This window comes from Mustela putorius, unplaced genomic scaffold (genome assembly GCF_011764305.1).
Source record: "Mustela putorius furo isolate JIRA1106 unplaced genomic scaffold, ASM1176430v1.1 tig00000421_pilon_pilon_pilon, whole genome shotgun sequence".
Classification (NCBI taxonomy): Eukaryota; Metazoa; Chordata; class Mammalia; order Carnivora; family Mustelidae; genus Mustela; species Mustela putorius.
Window position 1 is genome coordinate 8,100,822 of NW_025421375.1, and position 24,633 is coordinate 8,125,454.

General features: G+C 39.9%; 1 protein-coding gene and 2 non-coding genes across 5 annotated transcripts in view; all 3 read left to right on the plus strand.

Moving 5' to 3' along the window:
* The window catches only part of FOCAD (focadhesin), a 302,554-nt gene that overhangs the window by 83,208 nt on the left and 194,713 nt on the right, over positions 1–24,633 (plus strand). For all 3 annotated transcript variants that reach the window (XM_004761826.3, XM_045079668.1, XM_013061093.2), the window contains 4 exons: positions 1,826–2,032; positions 10,082–10,169; positions 13,025–13,227; positions 21,689–21,946. In XM_004761826.3, coding sequence (XP_004761883.1) covers positions 1,826–2,032; positions 10,082–10,169; positions 13,025–13,227; positions 21,689–21,946 — 756 coding nt within the window. The remainder of the gene's footprint in view (positions 1–1,825; positions 2,033–10,081; positions 10,170–13,024; positions 13,228–21,688; positions 21,947–24,633) is intronic.
* LOC123392016 lies at positions 11,786–11,887 on the plus strand. Its single transcript, XR_006606694.1, has one exon. It is a non-coding gene; the product is annotated as a U6 spliceosomal RNA (small nuclear RNA).
* Positions 18,493–18,620, plus strand: LOC123392025. Its single transcript, XR_006606699.1, has one exon. It is a non-coding gene; the product is annotated as a small nucleolar RNA SNORA30/SNORA37 family (small nucleolar RNA).

Below are 24,633 nucleotides of genomic sequence, written 5' to 3' on the forward strand. Positions count from 1 at the left end.
CATACTGTGCACATGAATAGACTCTCATCAATTAAAAAAATGTTATTTTAGAAATAACCCTGCTGCCGTGTTGACCCATGATGAAACGATGGTTCATGAAATTTCTAGTTTCTTTTCACGCCAGTTGCTCTTCCATTTAGTATTCGTATTTGTTTGTCTTTAATTTACCTGCCTTAAACTTCACTGTTGACTATCCTTAATAGTTCCTTCTTTTTAATTGTGACTCTTGTCATGGCACATGTAATCCATTGCACGTAATCTATTGCTACATCAAGACAGAACATTACAAGTATTGCTAAAAGTATTGGTAAAGATTGCAGAGCCTTTAATGCTAGCTTGCTGAGGTTGTCCAAAATTTTTTTTATTATGGAAAATTTCAAGTATGCACAAAAAATACATTCAAGGAAATATATTGTCCAGTAAACATGAGGCTTTGTCTTGGTGTCAATCCCTTTTCTTGGTGGCCTTTGCCTTTGCCATTGTAGGTTTTTAAAAGAGTAAAATAATTTAGCTACTTGACTGTTTATCTTTTTATAAATTACCATTTTCTGTCTCTTCTCCCTTGATCTTTTAATATCTTTTTTCCCTCTTATTTGCTAGGAATTAAATTTTCTTTTTGTATAACTTATAATCCTTTTGGGTTATTATGGTGGTAACGATTGGTGAAAGGTACAGCTGGTCAACTGTAGGCTTTCCTCTTGATAAATTTAACAGACACAAGGCTTCTGATTGAAGCAGATGGTTCATTGTTTGTAATCTCTGGTAAATGCCAATGTGTCTGTGAGCAGGACCATATCCTTAATACCAACTCCAGAATTTTGATCGGAACAGCTGGGTTTGAATTGAATTGGGATTTTCAAGAGCACCCAAGTCCTTCCTATCTAATGCATTAGCCTGTTGAGAAGACACCCTACCATTTGAATATGGTCTTTCATTGCATCTGCCAAGTGTGGAAATGGTGCTCTCAGTTAAGGTTGTCTGAGCAAATATCTTCCAGATGAAGGGCTTAGTAGTACATTAGAATAACATGCCAACCCTTTTCTTCCAGGTAACTGTGTTGGAATCATTGAAAGGATAGTTCATTTGGAGAGCTCAAAACCAACTTTGATTAATTTCCTTCAACATGTTGGCACAGTCTTGTCGTTTGTCTTAAAATAGAAAAATCTTTACTCAGAGAAGTCAGAAAAATAAACGAAAAGAATTTGTGTCAGCCAGCAGTAACAGAAACAGTAGCAAATTGTATTTTGGTTAGTGGCAACAATAAGGCAGAGTTTTTACCTGGTTTAATTCTCTTTGAGTTAATGTAAATGTTTTCATCTCTTTAAGTCTTTATAGGTTTAGAAAAGATTGCCAAAACTTCTTAGATAGTTTAAAATTATCTTTTGTTTTGTATATTTTATTTTAAGATTAAAAAAAAAGATTTTATTTATTTATTTGACAGAGAGAGAGGTCACAAGTAGGCAGAGAGGCAGGCAGGGGGCGGGGGAGCATGCTCCCTGCTGAGCGGAGAGCCCGATGTGAGGCTTGATCCCAGGACCCTGAGATCATGACCTGAGCCACTCAGGAGCGCCCCACCCTTTTTTTTTTTTCTTTTTTGACAGATCACAAGTAGGCAGAGAGGCAGGCAGAGAGAGAGAGAGAGACAGAGAGAGACAGAGAGAGGAGAAGCAGGCTCCCCGCTGAGCAGAGAGCCCGGCTCGGGGCTTGATCCCAGGACTCTGAGATCATGACCTGAGCCGAAGGCAGAGGCTTTAACCCACTGAGCCATCCAGAGTACCCCCTTGTATATTATTTTAATATCCTATAATGACTTTTTTTTAAACAGGTAAAAGATTTGATCCAGACAACAGAAGTGATGCTGTTTATTGAAGAAGTATATTTAAGCTTACTGCGTCATCCCATTTTCTGGAAAATTCAGCTTACCCAGCTGACCCTGCAGCTGCTGTGTGTCTGTGAAGTCAGCCTAACGATAACTGGGGAATGCTCATCTTTAATTCACCTTTTAGAGCACAGTGTTGAACTTTTGAAGGAGGTAAGGAGAATACCAATGAAACCACACTCCTTTTTAAAACATTTTATTTTATTTATTTGACAGGAAGAGATAGAGAGCTTGAGCAAGTACAAGCAGGTTGAGTGGCAGAGGGAGAGGGAGGTTCGATGCGGGGCTTGATCCCGGGACCCTGGATATGACCTGAGCTGAAGATAGATGCTTAGCCTACGGAGCCACCTAGGTGCCCTGAGAGTATGACATTTTAATACATCAGTTCTCTTAATTGGGTCTTTCAGTAGCAGGGTGAGTGTGCTCTTTTAACTTTATTGGTATCAAAGGTGTTTAGTCAAATACCATTAGATCATACTGTTAATGTCTACTTTTGTCATCTGTTATAAAAACGATCACTACATTTGGAGCACCAGTTAAGGTGCTCCAATTCTTTAATACCTATTATATGCCAGACCCTATAGAATACATACATAAAAAGACACTTTCTGTGACTTCAAGGGACTTCCAGACATGACCTCATTTAATTTTTAAATTACTTCCATACTCCCAATATAGTCAGCTTGGTAGTTAGGTATTCTTACTTCAGGTAAGGAGTAACTGGGTATGGTTACTTCAACATATGTATTTGTGTGGCAGGGGCACACCTCAGTTCACAGCAAGAACTAATTAGGGGAAAAGAGTAGGCAAGAGTAGAAGAGGGAGGAAAAGAGAGTGGGAATAGAGAGAGGGAGGAGATGAAATCAGTAGGGCTTTGTGGCTGAGTAGATGGTCAAGGAGAAGTTCCTTGGCTAAGTCTCAGCTGTCTCTTTTGAGCAGCTGGATGGTGCCCTTCACTTTGAGAAATGGTAACTGATGTTACCTCCAACTGAGGTTGGAGGGCAGAGGATAAATTTAGCTTTAGATATGCTTGGTTTGAGGTGTGTAAGGATCATGGGTAATTGGATATGTGGTCTGAAAATTTAGGATAGAAGTTTAGGCTAAAGGTACAGATTTGTAGATGTCTTCTTTGGGATGGGAGTTTTACCTGTGGGATTACATTACGTGGGTTTTTATGGAACTCCAGGGCTGGAGTGTGCTGAAAACGAGGAGAAAGTGTGGTCAGAAGGATATATATGATAAGTAGAAGGGACTGAGGACGTGAAAATCAAGGGAAGGAATATCTCAAAAAGGGGAATGGGCAACACTTTCATGGACAGAGTGTTTTAAGTAAGGTATGGAAAGAAGTCTTAGGGTGCAATAAGTAGAAGTTTCTTGTTTACATTAGAGGAAAACATGTCAGTGGAGGGATGGTGGTAGGAACCAAATTAGAGTAAAGGAGTAGAAGGAAACAAACTACATATAAATTAGAGTGGGAGCCAAGGAAGCTCAGGTAAGTCATTTGCCTGTTTGTCAGTCTTGTGATCAGTATGGTTTTATATCTGCTGGGACTTTATAGGTAATACTATGTTATATATTATATAATGGTATATTGATGTTATATATCATACTACACAGTAATATGTATCTGTTAGCTCTAGTATATAGCATGATAAATAATTATAGCAATAACATTGATATATAAAATATCAATGCCTATTCTAATGTAAAATTATTATATATAATCATACTCATTAGATACATAATATATGTTGTATATGATATGTAACATTTTAGAGATAAGATATAGAAAACCTGTAAAAAATATAGTTCTTTTTCCATTTTGGGTGTTGACTCCTCATCAGATATGTCACTAGCAAACATCTTCTCCATTCCATAGGTTGCTTTTTCATTTTGTTAATGGTTTCCTTGGCTGTGCAAAAGCTTTTTATTCTGATATCGTCTCATGTGTTTGTTTTTGCTTTTGTTGCCCTTGTCTGAGGAGACATTCAAAAGATCCTGCTAAGACCAGCATCAGGTTGCCTACTGCCTATGTTTTTTAATAGGAATTTTATGGTTTCAGGTCTTATAGTAAGGCCTTAATCCATTTTGAGTTTATCTTTATGTGTGGTCCAGTTTCATTCTTCTGCAAGTAGCTGTCCAGTTTTCCCAACACCATTTTTTGAGGGGCTATCCTTTCCCCCTGGTATATTATTTCCTTTTTCATTGAAGATTTATTGTCCATATACATGTGGGTTTATTTCTGAGCTCTGTTCTGTTTTGGTCTGTGTGTCTGTCTTTGTGTCAGTACCATAGTGTTTTTTGTTTTGTCTTAAGATTTCGCTTATTTTATTTGACAGAGAAAGAGAGAAAAAAAGAGTACACAGGCAGGGGAATAGTAGAGGGAGAGGGAGAGGCAGGCTCTCCGCTGAGCAGGGAGCCTGGTGCGGGGCTTGATCCCAGGACTCTGGGCTCATGACCTGAGCTGAAGGCAGACCCTTAATCGACTGAGCCACCCAGGTGCCCCAGCATCATACTGTTTTGATCACTGTAGCTTTGAGTATAATTTGGAATCTGGAAGTGTGCTACTTCCTCCAGCTTTGTTCTACTTTCTCACGATTACCTTGGCTATTTGAGGTCTTTTGTGGTTCTGTAGGATTATTCTAGTTCTGTGAAAAATTCAGTTGGTATTTTGATAGGGATTGCACTGAATCTTTAGGTTGTTCTGGGTATTAGGGACATTTTAACAGTGATTCTTATAGCCCATGAGCATGGAATATGTTCCCATTTATTTGTATCTTCTTTAGTTTCTTTCATCAGTGTCTTATTGTTTTCACAGTATAGTTCTTCCCCCTCTTTGGTTAAATTTATTCCTGTGCTTGTTTTTCCTTTCTCCTTTTTTTTGGGATACAATTGTAAATGGGATTTTCTTTTTAATTTTCTATTTCTGATAGCTTATTAGTGTATAGAAACAACAGATTTCTGTATGTTGATTTTTATATCCTGAAACTTTACTGAATTCATTTATTCTAATAGTGATCCTAATAGTAACCCTAAAGTTTTAGGGTTTTCCATATAATATATGTTATCAGCAAATAGTAACAGTTTTCTCCCTTTCTTTCTAATTTGGATGTGTTTTATCTTTTTTTCTTGCCTAATTGCTGTGACTAGGATTTCCTCTATCAAGTTGAATAAAAGTAGTGAGAGTGGACATACTTATCTTATTACTGATTTTAGAGGAAAAGCTTTCAGCTTTCACCAATGAATATGATTTTAGGTGTGGGTTTCTCCTATATGTTCTTTAGAATGTTGAAGTATGTTCACTTCCTACCCACTTGGTTGACAATTCTTAACATAAATGATGGTTGAGTTTTATCAAATGCTTTTCTGCGTCTATTGAGGGGATCATATGATTTTTCTTCATTCTGTGAAGGTGTTGTATCATGTTAATTTGCAGTTGTTGAACCATCCTTGCATTCCTAGAGGAAATCTCACTTGATTATGATACGTGATCCTTTCAATGTGTGATTGAACTTGGTTTGCTAATACTTTGTTGATTTTTGCGTATGTGTCATTAGGAATATTGGCCTGTGGAATTACACTGTATTTTAATTTAAAACAGTAGTGATGCCTGTGAAAATCATTTTTATAGTGTCCTCCTTTTGCTCAATATTTAACAATTTTAGAAGGAAGTAAATATGAATAGAACTGTTAAAATACTTGTGTTTTGTAATTTTCTACCCGCAACTCTGGCCCAGTGTTTCTGAGGTTTAACCAAAAAAAAAAAAAAGAAAGAAAGAAAAAGCCTAGGAAAACTAATTTGTACACCTATATCCTTTAGGGCTATGTACACTGTAATCTGAAACAAAATAAAGTAGAATAAGACATTCTTATTACTAGGGCACCTAGGTGGCTCAGTTGGTTAAGCATCTGCCTTTGGCTCAGATCATCATGATCCCAGAGTCCCAGATCAAGCCCCAGGGAGTCTTTCCCTCCCCCTGCTCCATTTCTTACCCTCAAATTAAAAAAAAAAAGAGACATTCATATTACCTAGGCTAAGGCTGTATTGTTCCTATATCACTGAGTTTATTAGCTGGATATGCAGTTCAAGTGTTACATTAACTTTTCTTTTCCCCTTTGTTATTTTTATGTTCTTCTATCAGAGATGTTTCATTGCGTTCTGAAAATGGATGCATTCCTTATGCTATATTAGTTGCCGTGGATTTAGTCTTGGTTATTTGTAGCACTGTTTGAATGATCATAACCTAAGGTCCTTTCCATTACACTCAAGAGCAAAATTAGGCAAAAATGATATTGATGGTGAGGAGACTGGGTAGCTGTCAGAGTGAAGCAAGAGCTAAACAGCCCAATTTTGAGAAGGCCAGGAACCTGAATTCTGGAACACTTTGCCATCAGCTGACTCAGTTCCACTCACCTTTCTTCACCGTGTGTGTGTGTGTGTTTGTGTGTGTGTGTGTGTGTGTGTATGTGTGTGTACTTAGTGTCTGCTTCATTGGTGATGCCCAGTGATAGGATTTCATTTGAATTGAGGACAAAAAGTGTGGACTCTAAGGTCCACTGCTATTAAAAGTCCTGTGACTTCTGTGGCCCCGTGTAAAAGCATTTCCTCCTCTTTTGTGTTTTCCTTCCTTGCTCCAGATAGGCTCTGAATTAGCCTGGGTTCCTCCAAAAGTCGTTCCTCAGTTTCCTTAATGTCAGGAGCACAATCCATATTTCCATAAAAGCCAAGGTGTATGCAGCAGGAGTTTATTTGCAAGGGTGTTGCCAGGAAAGGGCCAAGACCCTGAAATACTGGAAATGGGAGAGAGAGAATACAAGCATCTCCATGTTGCCCAGTGCTAGGAACAACCAATTGCTTGATCGCACAGAATATTCTGAGAAGTGTTATGAAATATGTCCCAGAAGGATCCAGATAAAGGAGGGAAGCATTTATCCATGGGCTTCCCTTGTCAGTTTGTCAAGCATCAGCCTGTGAGGCGTTAACTGTCCTGTCCTCTGGACCTTTCACTAGCCTGGGTCAGAAAGCATGCGTTGTAGTAGCAGTGCGTATAGGATCGCAAGTGGCGTATGAGGTGTTGGATACAGTCTTCTGTTAAGAGACCTCATGAAGTTATTTGGTCTCCATTAAAGATCAATCAAACAATAAATTTCTTAGAACTGTAAGCAATTTAAGCTTACCTGGTGTAATCCCCTACTATTCCTTCGTCGTGGTGCCTTGCTCTCCAGCTCATTTCCTTTCACCTTCTACTCTGAAGTCTCCCTCTTCTTGGAGAATGCCATTTTTACTTGGACCTTCCCACCTCTAAGTTATCCACCTAGGGGCTCAGTCAGTTAAGCACCCGACTCTTAATTTTGGCTCAGTCATTATATCAAGGTCCTGAGATTGAGCCTTGTGTCAGGCTTTGTGTTGAACATGGAGCCTGCTGTCTCCCTCTGTCCTGCACACCCCCCCACCCCGGCAACTCTCTCTTTTAAAAAAGTTCCATCCACTTAGCATGTTTCTAGTCCATGTCAGAGCCCCAAAATACTACTTTGTGGCCTTTGCGGTGATAGCTTTTGTGAAGAAAGCTTTCCAGTGTAGCCTTAGTATAAAGGCATACTTTAATTTGTCTCTCATCTTCTTGGTAGCCAGGAAATTTGAAATTTAAATGACTTTGCTGGTTTTTCTTCTCTTTTTTAAAATGGATATGCAGAATATGAAAAGAAATTGAGGAAAAGATCATGACAAAGAATGGTGTGATGGTATATACAATTTAAGTGTCTTATTTTTTTATTTTTAAAGATTTTATTTATTTATTTGACAGAGAGAAATCACAAGTAGATGGAGAGGCAGGCAGAGAGAGAGAGAGAGAGAGAGGGAAGCAGGCTCCCTGCCGAGCAGAGAACCCGATGCGGGACTCGATCCCAGGACCCTGAGATCATGACCTGAGCCGAAGGCAGCGGCTTAATCCATTGAGCCACCCAGGCGCCCCATAAGTGTCTTATTTTTAAAAAATACATTGTCTTCAAATAGATAGCCATTGCTTTGTTCTCAACTATATTTCAAAGCAGTGAGGGGGTATAGGCCCAAAGACACAAATGAAAAAATATTCCATTAAAACAATTTAATCTTCTTCTTCTTCTTCTTCTTCTTTTTTTAAGATCTAATTTTTTTATTGGACAGAGAGAGAGAGAGACAGTGAGAGAGGGAACAAGCAGGGGAAGTAGGAGGGTTGAAGCAGCCTCCCTGCTGAGCAGGGAGCCCAATGTGGGGCTTGATCCTAGGACCCTGGGATCATGACCTGAGCCGAAGGCAGACGTTTAATGACTGAACCACCCAGGTGCCCCTTAATTTTCTTCTTTTGCTGGTTTTTAAAAGTCCATAAACATGCACTTGGGAAGAGTTTGCAGTTTATTTTCACTTTTTATTTTTTTAAAGATTTTTTTTTATTTGTTTATTTGACAGACAGAGATCACAAGTAGAGAGGCAGGCAGAGAGATAGAGAGAGGGAAGCAGGCTCCCTGCTGAGCAGAGAGCCCGATGCGGGGCTGATCCCAGGACACTGAGATTATGACCTGAGCCGAAGGCAGCGGCTTTAACCCATTGAGCCACCCAGGTGCCCTTATTTTCACTTTTTAAATGGTGAAACTGAGATGAAGATATATATATATATATATATATATATATATATATATATATATTTATTTATTTATTATATATCTATTTGTGCCAGAGTTAATAGCCCTCCAAGATTATAACTTCTGAGTTTGTCAGATTAGTTAGTTTTCTCCAAGTGTTTTCTTAACCTGTGTTTCTACCACACATTTTTGGTTTTTTTTTTCTCCTTGCCCGTCCTCTGATTCATATTATTTCTGCTCTGCAATAGCATCTGCAAAATTTCAGAATGAAGTAATTTTAGTGAAGTGTGCTGGACCTTTCTTCTTTAGTTACAGAATGTGTTAATATTTTCTTTATTTAGAAGGCTCAAATAACATCTAGTAAGTAAATTGCAAGAGATACAAGAACTTAATGTTCACATCCAGTTTGCTCTTTCTTTAAAAGATTTTATTAGGGAGTGAGGAGGGGAGCACAAGTAGGGCAGTGGGAGAGGAAAAAGCAGGCTTTCCACTGAGCAGGGAGCCTGATGTGGGACTCCATCCCAGTGGGCTGAAGGCAGATGCTTAACGACTGAGCCACCCCGGCGCCCTCCATTTTGCTTTCTATGTGATTGATATATTTGGTGAAAAATAATGATTTTCAGTTTCTGTGATTATTGATTTACTACATTCATATATGCTTAATAGATTACTGTGATTTAAGAATAATCTCTGCCTCCCTCAGTATTACTGTTTCCTTTATTAAAATAACAGAATTTATTTTTTAAAGATTTATTTATTTCAGAGAGAGAGAGAAGGCACACTTGAGCAGGTTGGGGAGGTGGAGAGTGGCAGAGAGAGAGGGAAAGAAGACTCCCCACTGAGGTGGAGCCCAACATGGGGCTCGATCTCCCTGCCTGGAGATCATAATCTGAGTCTAAACCAAGAGTGGGGATGTGTAATTGAGCCACCAAGGCACCCCAAAATAGCATCATTTATTAAGATCGTTATGTGTAGTTCTTTATGTAAGTTATATAGATGAATCATGCCTGGATTAGGTAATTAAACAGTTGACCTACTTTTTAAAAATGAAGTATTCTTTTAGTATTTCAGGTAGTTTTTCAGTGATTTGAAAGACTGTTTGTGAAGATGTATAGGTCTGTTTGTTGTGTTAAGGCATTGTCTCTTTTTAATTTGTTTTTCAAGATTTTATTTATTTGAGAGAGAGAAGGAAAGAGAGAACGAGTGAGGGGAGGGGTAGATGGAGAAGCAGACTCCCCGCAGAGCAGGGAGCCCGATGCGGGGCTCAATCCCAGGACCCTGGGATCATGACCTGAGTCAAAGACAGATGCTTAACCAACTGAGCCACCCAGGTGCCCAGGCATTTTCTCTTCAAGTTAATTTGGTGGATAGCCTCTGCTCTTCAACCAGATATGATAACGTTTTGAATTTATGTGTGATTGCTGTGGAGTCCCCATCCTTCCTGTAGTAGAGCTGGCTTACTGTAAATAGCTTTGTACAATAGGTTGATGATCTTTCATGTTAAATATACTCTTCCTGGATACATGCTATTAAAAAGCCATGGCTCTGGGAACTTCTTCAACTCCTTTTTTGTTTTTCTTTTAGGATTTTCCTGTTGAACCGGTCACAGTTGGAATAGCTTTCTTACTGCTGCAGACACCAGCAAGTCAGCAGAAGCCAATCCTAAGTTTAGGTAAATAAAAATAGCCTCACAAGAGTAAAATGTATGTATAACATAAGTGTTGGGGGGACTCCCTTGAGCTATGTGTTATGCTATGCTAGAAAGTCCTGTATACTTTGAGTTTTCATTCTAGAAATTTTCCTGGTTAATCATTCTGAAATAGAACTTTGTTTTTCATATCCCACAAGGTGTTTTATGCAACGGCTCCACACATACACATAATTTACCAAGTATCTCAGCGCTCCTACCAGTGAGGAATGGGACTAAAGCGGGGGGGGGGTGGTAAAAATACTCTATTTAAGAATATGGTAAAAAACCAGGTTGATATGTCTGGCCGATTGGCAACCAAGTCACACCTTTAAAATGCAGCTTTTATGCTACTGTTGTGTCTCTTTACTTGGGGTAACATCTATGTAGTAATGGAGAACCTGTCCAAATTATGTTGCATGGTGCCATGATCTGTTGATCATCCCCACTCTCATTTTAAAGTGTGTAAAGAGGTAGATACTGATTGTGTAGGTCATTGTGGGCATTTTAATTCATCGTGATTTTGAGGTGAATTCCTTTTCCACTTCCAATCTATCTTGAGAAAAGCTGTAGCACATGGAGGGGGCCCTTGGCATCCTGCGCTCTTTTTTGTCTGTTGGCCTTGTCTCATTTGTGCCCTCCTCCTGAGGCTCTTTCTGAAGTGCTTTTACCTTTTTTGTTGATGGTGGTATTCTGAGAGCAGAGTGCATGGCATCTTCCCAGAGGTATAATTTGCCAGGGCTGGTACTTCGGACAGCCATAGTTGTTATTGTTGTTTTTTTCCTCTTCCATTTTAAAATTTAAATTAAATTTATTAACCTATAATGTATGATTAGTTTCAGAGGGAGAAGTCAGTAGATTCATTAGTCTTGTATAATACCCAGTGCTCATTGCATCACCTGCCCTCCCCAGTGTCCATCCCCCAGCCACACCATCCACCATCCATCCCACCTCCTCCCCTCGAGCAACCCTCAGTTTGTTTCCTGAGATTAAGAGTCAGTTACGGTTTTCTCTCCCTCTCTAGTTTCATCTTGTTTTATTTTTTCCTCCCTTCCTTATGATCCTGTGTTTTGTTTTTTAATTCCACACAATGGGTGAGATCACATGATACTTGTCTTTCTCTGACTTATTTCGCTCAGCATAATATCCTCCAGTTCCATCCACTGACAGCTGTAGTTTTGTTTTCTTTTTTAACAGCTTTATTGAGGTATAGTTTATTTACCACAAAGTATACCATTTTTAAGTGTACAATAAAGTGGCTTTTTAAAAAAATGAATTTACAGAGTTGTGCAAGCAGCACTATAATCTAGTGACCGAGCATTTCCATTATCCAGTATGTTACGTTGAAGAGTAGGGAAGATGGGCTGTTCAGTATATTGGAGAAGAGTGTTCAAATAGAATAACCAAGAAGATATTGATGATTTCAAACTTGACAAATCCACAGCATTAATACAGTGTTATGCTTCTTAATTATTAACACTAGCCTTGATTATAAATAGCAATTTATAAAAATGCCTGGAAGATTTATAATATAGAAGATAGAAATGTATACATGTCCTGTTTTATTAGAGATAATGGATTTTCATAATCTCTCAGGGACAATTATGGATTAAAATTAATATTTTAATTGGAATGGTACAGAAAAGATTTGCATGCCCCCTGTGCAAAGATACTTGCACATTTGTGAAGCATTCCATATTTTTAAAACTTAATTAAAAAAGACTAATATTTAGGCAGGGAAGGTCAATTAGCAGTGTTAGAATAACAGGTATTTGTTACCATGTTCAGGTTTGACTGCCAAGTGATGAGAAGAAAATATTGGCAACTCACTGACATGACTTAAGGCTTGTAGACTAGACTTTTTTTTGTTTTTGTGGGGAGATTGATTGATCGATAATCTAGCTCGGAAACCTATGAATGACATCTTTTGGTAAATTAGGGCTCATCTAATAATTGTGAAAATTATATTTCTGCTTTATCTCATTTTGTTAATGGTCTAGGGTAGATTATATATGTGAGTAAGTCATCACACATTTCTGTGTGTATTTTCTTTTCTGTGTGTATTTCTGATGTATAAGTTGAGTGCCCATGTTAAAAAAAGATCATTTATGAAAATGGGTTTGTTTGTTACCAGTTATGGACTCTGAGACTATTCCTGATTTACTTTTTAGCAATTACAGTGAAGGACTTCCCTGTTTTGCCTCCCTTTACCAATGCATCTCAATATAATTCTCACATGGGTTTGTAAAAGAAGCATGCACATTGGTCTTAAAATCCACGGATCAGGAACTCCGGTCTCTTGGCTCCTTGAGGGCAGTGGAAGGACCTGGCAATAAAAGGACAAAAGTTGAATTGTATTTTATTTATCTTCAAAGATGAGGGGAAGGGAGAGAGCATCCAAGTGTGTGGGGGGGGAGAGGAAGAAGGGGAAGAACTGAGGGAGAGGGAGAGACTCTCAAGTGGACTCTGCACTGAGCATGGAGCCTCATGTGGGGCCTGGTCTTGGGACCTTGAAATTATGACCTGGGCCGAAACTGAGAGTCAGATGCTACTCAGGTGCCCCAGCTGAGCTGTATTTTAAAGAAAGTCACATTTACTTAAAGAGTTGGTTTATACTCTTTGGTATGTATTTTCTCTATGAACAGGAACATACATTAACAGCTTGTTTTAGACAATAATTTTTATGTTCCTTTCTAAAAGGGTAAGATCCATTGTCTCAGTTGTGTGTCTGACCCAGTTGTAAAGGGGTGAGAAAACTTTTTACATATCTCTCTTGAACAAAATAGCATTTTGTTTGGGGTCGTAATTTTTTAAATGCAAATTGTTGTTTTGATGAATAGCTTTGAAGCTCCTCTCTGTTGCCGAGGGTCAGAAAATCCCAAGGTCATCCTTGGTGCTAGTGATGCCGCTTCTGCAGATACTGTCTTCTACTGCCTTGGAAGACTGTATGTCCATGGATGAAGAAGGTCCCTCGAGGCAGCAGTTGGCTCTGAACCTTTTGGAAATGGTACAGCAGGAGTCCTATAGAGATGACCACCAAAAGGTAATGAGTTCAGCCTTGATTCTCATGTTTATTTTTTTAAAAAATGTTATTTATTTATTTATTTGAGAGTGAGAGAATGTGTGGGAGGAGGGGCCCTGGGAGAAGCAGACTCCCTGTGGGGAGCCTGATGTGGTACTCCATCCCAGGACCCTGGGATCATGCCCCGAGCTGAAGGCAGATACTTAACCAACTAAGCCACCGAGGCGCCTTGTTTCTCTTAAATAAAGGTGAAGTGGTAATGTGGGACTTCTGTTTGTGCAGATAATCTCACCTCCTGGTGAATATCTGTTTGGATTTAAACTCCTCTCCTTGAACTTTACCATTCTGTCACACAGTGGTATAGCTCTTAGTCTATTCTTCTAGACTGTGAGAGGGGAGTGCAAAATAAGTTTTGGAGATGCTGTATAATTTTTACCTCTTTGAGTTTTCTTTAAAAAAATTTTTCTTTTTAAAAGATTTTATTGATTTGTCAGAGAGTGCGAGCACAAGCGGGGATGGGGATGGCTAGGCAGAGGGAGAGGGAGAGAAGCAGGCCTGCTGAGCAAGGAGCCTGATGTGTCACTCAATCCCAGGGCCCTGAGATTATGACCCGAGTTGACAGCAGAAGCTCAACCGACTGAGCCACCCAGGTGCCCCCCTCTTTGAGTTTTCTGACTATATTAGTAGTTCAAGGTCCTGAGAAATCCTGCAGAAAAGGAACTAATTCCTTGTGCTTCTCCAACATTATTTGAGCAAGGAATCCTTTTTTCTTACCATACTATTTAATTTACATGTTTATGCAGCATGTTGTTACATCTGGGACAATCCAAGGGGGGAAAATCTCCTCAAGTGCCTGGAAATTCTGGGATCTGTAAGACCTGAGGCTTCTAGACTTCTTTTCCAATATGTGGCACCTTAGGCCATTTTCCTTGACAAAATGGCTCTTGTTGTCTCCTGTGTCCTGCCCTCCACTGCTGCCTTCAGTTGGAAGACTGCAGGTCTCCCACACGCATCCCCGCTCCCCGCTGCTGACCAACCTTGGTCCGCTTCCTCTGTCTGTTTTTGTCAAGAGACTATAAAAGTATTTTCAACGTCTGGTTAGTGGCTGGGTTCTGGACCCACGTTGGTTGGATGTTTTCTCTTTTGGTATTTGAGTGTTGCCTTCAGTAAAATGTAGTATTACTTTCCCAGCTATGAATTTGATGGGGATTGAATGAGGATTAAAGAAGTGAAACTGGTGAAACATGTCGCCCTGGAGAGAGAGATAGTATATAAATGCAGGCCAGTCGCTCCGTCTGCACAAGCAGGGTTGTGTCTCATTGCGTGTTGTTAAATGTCCTCACAGCCTACATACAGGCACTGTAATTCCTGGTTTGAGGGTGTGGGCAGAAACCAGCGTATAGGCAAACTGACCTTATTCTACACCTTCGGAATTCCTGATTGCTCATCTAGAACTTTCCAAACTTGAAGTAGGTAGTTGACTTGCCTGAGAGAAGGAACTTCTTGCCTCCACCCTGATAAGACAGAATGTGGCCCAAATTTTCTAATATCGTTCTACTTCCTGTTGTGGTTTGGTCCTGGAGAACAATGGTTGGGTTCTGGATGGACCTGGGGGCAGGGCAAGATGTCCCCGTGTCTGAGACTTCTATTCTTTCAGCTCACAAAAAGTTTTCTCACCCCTTTATGACAGGGTCAGACACATAACTAAGACGATGGATACTTCCTGAGAATCGTCCTGACTCCAGTACGCTTTACTGTTCACTCACATGTGTGTGAATCTTACTAACTCTGATAGTTAGACTCACTCTTCAGCAGCTGGTGAAGAAGGGCGAGGAAGGGATACTATTAGGGCCATATACATTCTCCTGTGATAGCGTGCTGCAAAATGGAAGCTGGGAGTGGAGATATGATCCCTATTTTTAAAATTGTAATCCACAGTTTGCTTTGGCTTTCCTTCCGCGCCCGTCCAGGCCTCTCTCTCAGATATACCTGTAAATTTTAACAGGATGCAAACTCTCCAGTTCTCGCCCTGAATCTTTGCTTTTGCTCGTAAAGCTCTTTTGTTTCCTTGGCCTGACCTACTCATTCTTCAAAACCCAGCCAGTTGTTCTCAGCCTCCTGGAGTCCGAATTCATGACCCTTTTCTTGGCATCCTCAGCTCTTTTAGTATCACTCAGTCGTGTTGTGTCTTAAGTTAGAGGGCTACGTGTATGTTCTTGCAGCTATGCTGCGAGCTCATTGAGGGAAAGGATCTTGGTCTTTCTCACACTTTGCCTGTATTCTCTTAAGCATGTTGAAATTGAAATTGCAACAGTTGTTGAACTTTTTGTATTTTTTTTTTCCACTGAAGTGTTTTTGCTTTATCTTTGTGACCTGATCGTAGATGAGAGCTTTTCAAAGTCTTTTAGCTAGTTGTTAATTGAATACTCTACATACTGAAATAAGATAGGATGTTATCTATTTAACTTCACATTCTCAACACCTGACACATTGTTTACCACATGATAATCATTCAGTAAGTTTCTATTCACTGAGAGATGTGTGCTTCTCCTAAAGATATGGAAGATCATTTTCCCATCTCCGTATATTACAGAAAGACCTTTGTATAAATCCACAGGTCTTGGGGCGCCTGGGTGGCTCAGTGGGTTAAAGCCTCTGCCTTCGGCTCAGGTCATGATCCCAGGGTCCTGGAATCGAGCCCCGCAAAGGGCTCTTTGCTCAGCAGAGAGCCTGCTTCCTCCCCTCTCTCTCTGCCTGCCTCTCTGCCTACTTGTAATCTCTGTCTGTCAAATAAAATAAATAAAATCTTTAAACAAAACAAAACAAAACAAAAAAAACGCAGGTCTTGTTTTTTATTATTTCTTTTTAGATGGGTGACTCTGACTTAGTGTGTTTGATTTAGAACTAGAGCAGTTTTTAAGAAGCACAGTTCTACCGGTGAACGGAAACAAGGGTAAATGTTCTGTACCACACACTTCTGTATTCCCTACCCATTTCTGATGTGTTGATAACCATGAAATGAAACGCACATTTTAATTTCCAGTTTTTAAGAATTAAAAAAAGTAAGTTATTAAAGCAACCATTCACCTTCTTTTAAGGATTAACATAATCCCAGAAGCTCTTAATATTTTTTAGTGGTCTGTGAAAAACAAGATTTCTTCTATTAAGCTATTAAATGGGATATTTAAAACCACCTATTTGTGTCTTCCTAGGCCAAAAAAAAAAAAAATCAGACAATAGTTGTAAATTCTAATGTGCTTAAAATCTTTGCGCCCCAGCCCCTAGAGAATGTGGTGGGGAGAAAGAAAGCACCAGGGTATGAGTCTGGGTCTAGGCAGGAGAGAGAGATCCTGCTGGTAATTTGAACAAAGAAAAACTTAATACAGAGAATTATTAACTAGTAAATGCTCTCCCATGACTTAAAGTTATAAAAGAGGCTCTAAAGAATATTCATTGATAAATGTAAGGAGAAGCTCCTACTTCTAGGACTGGAGAGATTACCCAAAGGAAGGAATGGAGAGGGTCTCCCTACTCAAGATCAAGATGAGACCTTATAGGGAGGATGTGGCTCTGGCCTGCTAGATGGTGACATTCTCTCTGGTGCCTCAGGCCAGAGCTGGTCTGTAGGAAACCACCTCTTGGGGTGTGAATGGGGTGGCCTGGGTCTTGCACAGGAAGACATTTCCTGGGTTCTCCTATATGCCCCTGGCAGACACGGTAGGAGAAATCCCCGGACAATATTCCACTGCATAGATACACACCACATTTTACTTTTCCATTCATCTGCTGATGAACTTTTGGGTTGTTTTCACTTTTTGGCTATTATTAGTAGTGCTGTTAAGAACCTTCCTATATAAGTTTTTATGTGGACATGTTTTCATTTCTCTTGGGTAGATAGCTAGGAGTAGAATTGCTAGATCATATGCTAATTCTGTTGGAGGAACTACCAGACTATTTCCCACAGGAACTATGCCATTTTACATGCCCACCAGCCCACCAGCTAAGCCTGAAGCTTCCAACTTGTCCATATCCTCACCAGCACTTGTCATTGCCTATGTTTTTGCCTCTAGCAGGTGTGAAGTGCCTTTTCCTTAGGGTTTTGATTTGCATTTTCCTGATGGTTTCTTAGAATACTCCTTTGACAACTAAAGAACCTAAGGCTAGAGAAGTTGAGTTGCCCAGATTACACAGCTATTGAAGAATAGAATTGAGATTCAGATTTTGACTGTTTAACTCTAGAGCCTACATCCTACTGACTCCAGTTTGATTTTTTTTTTTTTTTTTTTTGCCCTTTTGGTAATTTGTCAACTTTGTGCTTGAACTTGCAAGTAAATAGAACAGTTGCAGATTTATAGGTTAACATTAAGTCATGGTACATTAAAATAAATTGACTTCTTAGAAACTTTTCGTTGGAAAGTTAAGAGGAATTAGTAAGTCTTAGACCTTGCATATCTTCCATCCTCTTCTGAATCACATGGATACTGAGGATGGTATGGGTTTCCTTGGATGATAAGCAGCCCTCCCAAACCTCTTCACTCTTGACTAGATTCTTCATGGAGGTATAGGGCAAAAAGAGCCTCTTGAGGCTTTGTCTAGTTCAGTCTTCTGCCTCTGCTCCGGTGCGTGCTGGAAGTGTCTGGCAAAAATTTGTCCTCCTTTCAAGGGGCTCTAGGTTTGAGTTTCCATACCCCTTCTCCTGATCAAATCGTGGCTCCAGTTTAGTTAAGCCTATTTTGGTCACCATTACATTGGAGTGTTAATCATAAAGATTTATTTGAGTGAGAGAGCACTCATGAGAGGAGAGTGAAACCTCAGAGGGAGTGGCAGAGGGAGACAGAGACGGAGAGAATCCCAAGCAGGCTCCATGCTCAGCAGTGCTTGATCCCAGGACCCTGAGACCATGACCTGGGCTGAAATCAAGAGTCGGGCACTTAACCAATGGAGCCACCCATGGTGTCATAGACGAGTGTTACTCTTTGAAGTTAATGAAAATCTGTATTCACTGAACTCACAGTTTCTTTTTCAGACCCCTTTAGGCAAAGAAGTGCTATCAGATATCTGTCTTATTTTAATACTTAACAGATTCGAACATTTTTATTACAAGCTTTTTCAAATAAAGATCCTCAACTAGTATGTGTAGATGTTTTACAACCATTTAATATTCCTTTAAATGTTACTTTTTTACGGTTCCTTTTTTCTTGTATTTTCTTACTGAGATGTAATTCACCTAACATAAACGTCCTTTATTTTTGAACACCTGCTTTCTCCTCTAAAACAGAGAGCCTGCCAGCACTTTCACAGGCCCTCCTCGGGCTGTGGGGCCAGGATTTGGTAGCTGGTGCTTAGAGCAAGCCCTGGGTTGCATCCTTGCCCTGGGACTGTGCCAAGGGCAGCCATCACTCACTGGGACAGCAAGACTGTGCTGGGATGTCTCATTCAACACTGTGCTTTTCTGCCGCTGTTCTAACCCTAGGCAAACAGACAAAAACCAGATCCTAACCATCAACCTAATACTTCAAGTAAAACAGGATTTTCTTTCTGTTTCAGTATGTTTACTCTTACCCGTCTGGGTAATGTTGCTGCTTTTGACTCAATTTATGGTGGATGGTGATTTCCAATTACTTTCTTTTATACTCCTATCCACCAGTTTTATTTTCTCTCCTAAAGATGACAGAGATCATATTTCTCTGTATTTTGCAACTTTAAAGACTGTGCAGGATTCTTTATTGTGTCATTATGTACCTCAGTAATCTTGGCAGGAAGGTAGTCATTACTTCCATTTTACAAATGAGCAAAGTGAGGCTCAGAGATTTATGTAATAATCTTTAGCTGGCATGGCTGTGCCAGCGTCCTGGTGTTTTAAAGCACAAGTCCAATGCTGTTTGTCCTTTGTCTAAAGAACGTCAGTGAATTTCATCTTTGGGTCTTCAGTGAATTTTATCTTTGGGTGAGGGAAGTATTTTTAGAGTGAAAGGGCTGTGATAAATGTGAGTATTTAACTTTTAAAATTTATTATTTAAAAAATTATAACACATTAAAATGGTTCAAAAATTACAAAATGCTATCAATGAGAAATTTTCTTCTCATCCTTGATTCTGGTTGCCCAGTTTCCACCCTCTCAAATGAAAAATGAGTCGTGGATATTAATTTCTTTTGTATTTGTCCCATAACTTTCTTTGCATGTATAAGCAAATACAAATACATAGTCCCCACCCTGTTTAAAAAATAATTGGTAGCATTCCAGGCACACTATGTGCATCTTGTATTTTCATGAGTGTTCTTTTCATGTCAATAAAGATAGGTTCCTCATTTGTTTTTACAGTGGGATTTGCTTTCAAATGGTATCTCTCTAAAGCATATACTTGAGACAATTGAACACCTGTGTCCTCACAAAAACTTTTATAGGACTCTTCATAGCAGCATTATTCATAATAGCCAAAAAGTGGAAACAACCCAATGTCCGCTAATTGATGAATGTTAAAAAGTGGTATATCCATTCAGTGGAATAATACTGGCCAAGGAAAAGAAATGAAGTGTTTATACAAACCATAGCATGGATCAGCCTTGAAAACATGCTGAATGAAAGGAGCTGGTCACCAGAAAACACATCTTGTGTGGTTCCTATTAGTTGAAATAGCCAGAATAGAAACAAAGTAGATTGATTAGTGGTTTCCAGAGGCTATGAGGGTGGTGTTGGGGGAATGAGGAGTGACTCTTAATGGGTATGAGGTTTCCTTTTGGGGTGATGAAAATTAGCTATGATGATGCCACAAATTACTAAAGTTCACTGAGTTGTAAACTTTTAAAGGATGGGTTTTATGGTATGTGAATTATATCTCAATAAAGCTATTATTTAAACAGATTTCAGAGCTGCCTGGCTGGCTCAGTTGGTAGAACATGAGACTGATCTCAAGGTCATGAGTTCAAGCCCTAAACCAGGTGTGGGGCCTACTTTAAAAAAAAATTTTTTTTTATAAAGCTTAATTTTTTAAAAGATTTTATTTATTTGACACATACAGAGAGGGAGAGAGAGAGAACAAGTAGGGGGTGCGGTAGGCAGAGGGAGAGGGAGAAGCAGTCTCCCTGCCTAGCAGGGAGCCCAATGCTGGGCTTGATCTCAGGACCCTGGGATCATGACCTGAGAGCTGAAGGCAGATGCTTATCTGACTGAGCCACCCAGGTGCCCCTATAAGGCTTAATTTTTACTTCCCATTTTTTCAGTTCTGTATCTTTATAAGTCACTCTCTCATAACAGGACAGTTATAATCTAGAGATTTCTAATTTGTTTCATTATGCTCTGTATGAATTGAATCTTTTTATTAGTAGGCAGTATTTAATGCTTCTTTGATGTCTCTGACTTCTCCTGAGCCATGTCTGCACACTGCTCACTTTGGCAAGAGTTCTGTCTCTTCTCTGTCCCTGACGGCACTACTTTATTTCCTTGAGGAGTCATTTCTCAGATTGACTTAAGCATAACCTCTTCTCTGGGTATCATTTCAATTTAGAGCTGTCAGGCTGTTTCTTATTGCAGAAGTTATTCACAGTTATTAATTCCCAGGTTCCAGCTGAACCAATGCTGTTCCTGTCAACATTCTGTCTGTTACAAAAATGAATTGTCCTCAGTCCAAGTCTGCCACCTGCCCAGGGTTGTCTCTTACCAGAGCTGGAGTGGGGTGAATACAGTGATTTTTTTTTTTAGTCTTCCCTCTCACGGGGTGCCTGGGTGGTACAGTTGGTTGAGCTCTTTCTGACTCTTGATTTTGGCTTGGGTTGTGATCTCAGGGGCTTGGCATTGAGCCCCGTGTTGGGCGCCACACTTAGTGCAGAGTCTGTTTGTCTACCCCCTACCCCCCGTGCATGCACTCTCTCTCAAATAAATAAATAAAATCTTAAAAAAAAAAAAAGAAATCTCTTGGGGCGCCTGGGTGGCTCAGTCGGGCATCTGCCTTCGGCTCAGGTCATGATCTCAGGGTCCTGGGATCGAGCCCCATGTTGTGCTCCCTGCTCGGCTGGGAGCCTGCTTCTCCCCTTGCTTGTGTTCCCCTCTCTTGATGTCTCTCTCTCTGTCAAATAAAATCTTAAAAAAAAATAAATAAAAATAAATTTTAAAAAATCTTCCCTCTTACCGGTGAATACTTTTTTTTAGTGATAATAGGTTTGTTTTTTGTTTTTTGCCTTTTTCCCCCAACTCTATTGCCTCTGGATCTTGTATATTGATCCTTTCTCCCCTCCTGCCGGAACCAGGAGCACTTGGTAAATAGGAGGAAGAGTTGAAATCAGGTGTTCTAGAGTTCCATCTGTTTTATTTTTGTGTAATCCTATTAGCTCAGATATGTGCAGAGGAGTTTTTGGCAGGAATTGAAAATTCTGTACTTTGTTGGAAGGATTGATTTCTTACAATGAAGTATAAAAAATAAATGAATATATCTCTGACAAATAGACTTACTTCATTTATTCATGCCTCTTTTTGTTGGTTTTTCAGCTCTCCTACAAGCTTGCTTTCCCCATAACCAGCATGTATGGATCAATATTTACAGCCTGGAGGATCCTTGAAGTAATGAGAGAAGAGTCTGCGGCCAGTGACTGGCTGTTTTCCGTAGAGTCCTTGCTCCCTATTACCACAGTGATCCCTGTGCATGTTTTCCTTCTGTTGGCTCACCTCCTTGTTGAAGATCAAGGACAAAATCTTTGCCAGATACTGAAGGTCACTACATTATTAGCCCAAGCAGATTCTTCTCAGGTAAAGTAAGAAAATAATAGAACAGTAATGGGGGTAAAGCTTAACTCTTGGAGTTATAGATTATTCTTGGTTTGCAGATGGTTTTGATCAAAATCTTAAATTATGGGTTGATTCTTTTTTAGGGGGAGTTGGGAGGCTGTTTTTATCTTCTCAGTTTGTTCTTTTTTTTTTTTTTTTTTTAAGGTTTATTTGTTTGCCAGAGAGATAGAGCACAAGTAGGCAGAGCAGCAGGTAGAGGGAGAGGAGAAGCAGGCTCTCCACTGAGCAGAGAGCCCGATGTGGGGCTCGATTCCAGGGCTCTGGTATCCTGACCTGAGCAGAAGGCAGAGGCTTAACCCACTGAGCCACCCAGGTGCCCCTCAGTTGGTTCTTTTTTGTCTGTACTCTGAGTTCATGAATACTTTTTTTTTTTTTTAAAGATTTTATTTATTTATTTGACAGACAGAGATCACAAGTAGGCAGAGAGGCAGGCAGAAAGAGAGAGAGAGAGAGAGAGGGAAGCAGGCTTCCTGCGGAGCAGAGAGCCCGATACGGGGCTCGATCCCAGGACCCTGAGATCATGACCCGAGCCGAAGGCAGCAGCCCAAACCACTGAGCCACCCAGGCGCCCCGAGTTCATGAATACTTGATGCAAACGTTTCTTCAGTGAAAGCACATTTTACTGTGAAAGCTACACATGATGCTATTCTGGTACTATGGTTTATTGGTAGATTTGCTCGTTTGTAACACTATGTTAACTCTTGCAGCCTATTCCAAGGTGAATATCCCTTAGTTCTAATATTGATCTTTTACTTTATTTACTTATTAATTAAAGATTTTATGAGAGCAAGTAGGAGCAAGCACAGAAGTCGGGGGAGTGGTGCAGAGGGAGAGGGAGAAGTAGACTCCTTGCTGAGCACAGAGTTTGATGTGGGGCTCCATCTCAGGACCCTGGGATCGTGACCTGGGCTGAAGGCAGATGCTTAACTGACTGAGCCGCCCAGGCGCCCCTAATATTGATCTTTGAAGTGGATGCAGATTAATTAATTTAGGGTAAAGATGCCTATGTAATAGGCATTAATCTCTCTTTGATCCTATCTTCAATCTTTAATTACAATACTGGGTCTTTGCTATGTATAGTAAGGATGAACATGCTGAGTTATGAGGGTGAATAATCATTGTTCCTGTCTGCACAGAACTTGGAGTGTAATAAGTAGGCAGACGTTATTAAAACTCTCCCTCCCCCCTTTAATCATATATTTGGTAAAGTAATCTAATTTTTTCCCACTGGATAGACTGAAGGGAAGGGTTTCCACACCAAATAGGTATGGTATGTGCTTATGCTTCTTTTCAAACAGTGAAGAAAAAGTTCATCTCTTTATGGAAAATTTGTGTTCCTTCAGGAAATAATGTAGTTGTAGAGGTGGGAGAAATACGTTCATCTAAGATCAGAAGTTAATGTATTTGGATTCTTTTTATCCCCAACTTGCATGCTTTTTCCTTCCAGTCAAGTAAACAACTACTGATCACAAAAAATTTTCCTCCTGACTATACCTCTTATGGTCTGATTCTCCACATGGATCTGTAATGTTCTCCAAGTACCTGTGTCATATATGGCATAGGCATAATGTGAATCATTTCCACTTTGCTTCCCACTTTGTTTCTCCCTTCACATTCTGTAATAAATCAGTTTCTAATAAATGTTTTATTTCAGTGCAGACACCTTAGAGGATAGTATCTTTATAATAGTTAATGCATCAATAATGCCCAGAGATTATCTAAAGAAGTGCTATAGCAAGTTACCTGACCTTTGTATGCTGCTGATGTAAAACATATATTACATCAAATTATGTGTTGATACTCAGGAAATGCATTGATCTTTGAAATTCTAGGGTGATAACTTTGAGTTACAAGTAACAGAGACCCATCTGTCTTAAATAGCTTTTATTAGCTCCAGAATTTAGAACAAGCATGGCCTAGACAGTATATTCGCTGTATAGTTTGTTTCCTCTGTGAATTGGCGGGCAGCCCAAAGCCTTGTAACCTTATATTCCATCCAAAAGGAAAGGAGCTGGGGAGCTGTTTGGATTGACCTTGTTGGGTCACGTGCTCACACTGAATCAACTGTTATGGCAGGAGAATGGGACACTTTAATGCACTTTAACTGGCATCGTGGGTAGCATGGAAGTGGATGAAGTGTCAGCCCTGAAATTGTCTGTGCCACCAGGATCCTGTGAATAGAGGGTGGGATGATTCACCAAAGGAAAAATAGTTTCCTGGTGATAAAAGCAGGAATATGCTAACTAGGCAAAAAAATGTAGTGGGGAACTTCTCAGTTAGTGTTCTGGGAAGACTGAAGTGGTGTAAGTGCATTTCAGGTTTGCCAAGACTATCTCCCCTCCAAGCTTTTGGGCACCCAGGTAGCTGTCCAAGCTCTCGGTGCTTGGCTGGTCACCTCTGGCCACCTGGTCTTTCAGCTGTTTCCCCACTGTTCTTAGAAACTTGATTCTCATGTGTGCCATGAGATGGGAAAGGTTGGGAAGTACTAGAGTGACCATCAGGTTTATTCATCTATTCAATAAATGTTCAAGAAGCAGTGGGAGAAATCAAAGTTGGTATATTACACTTCCTTTGATTATTTCTTGGATAGTTTTGAGAGAAATGAGAGTGTCATTGTGCTGTTAGGATGAATAGTAGGGTGAAATGCT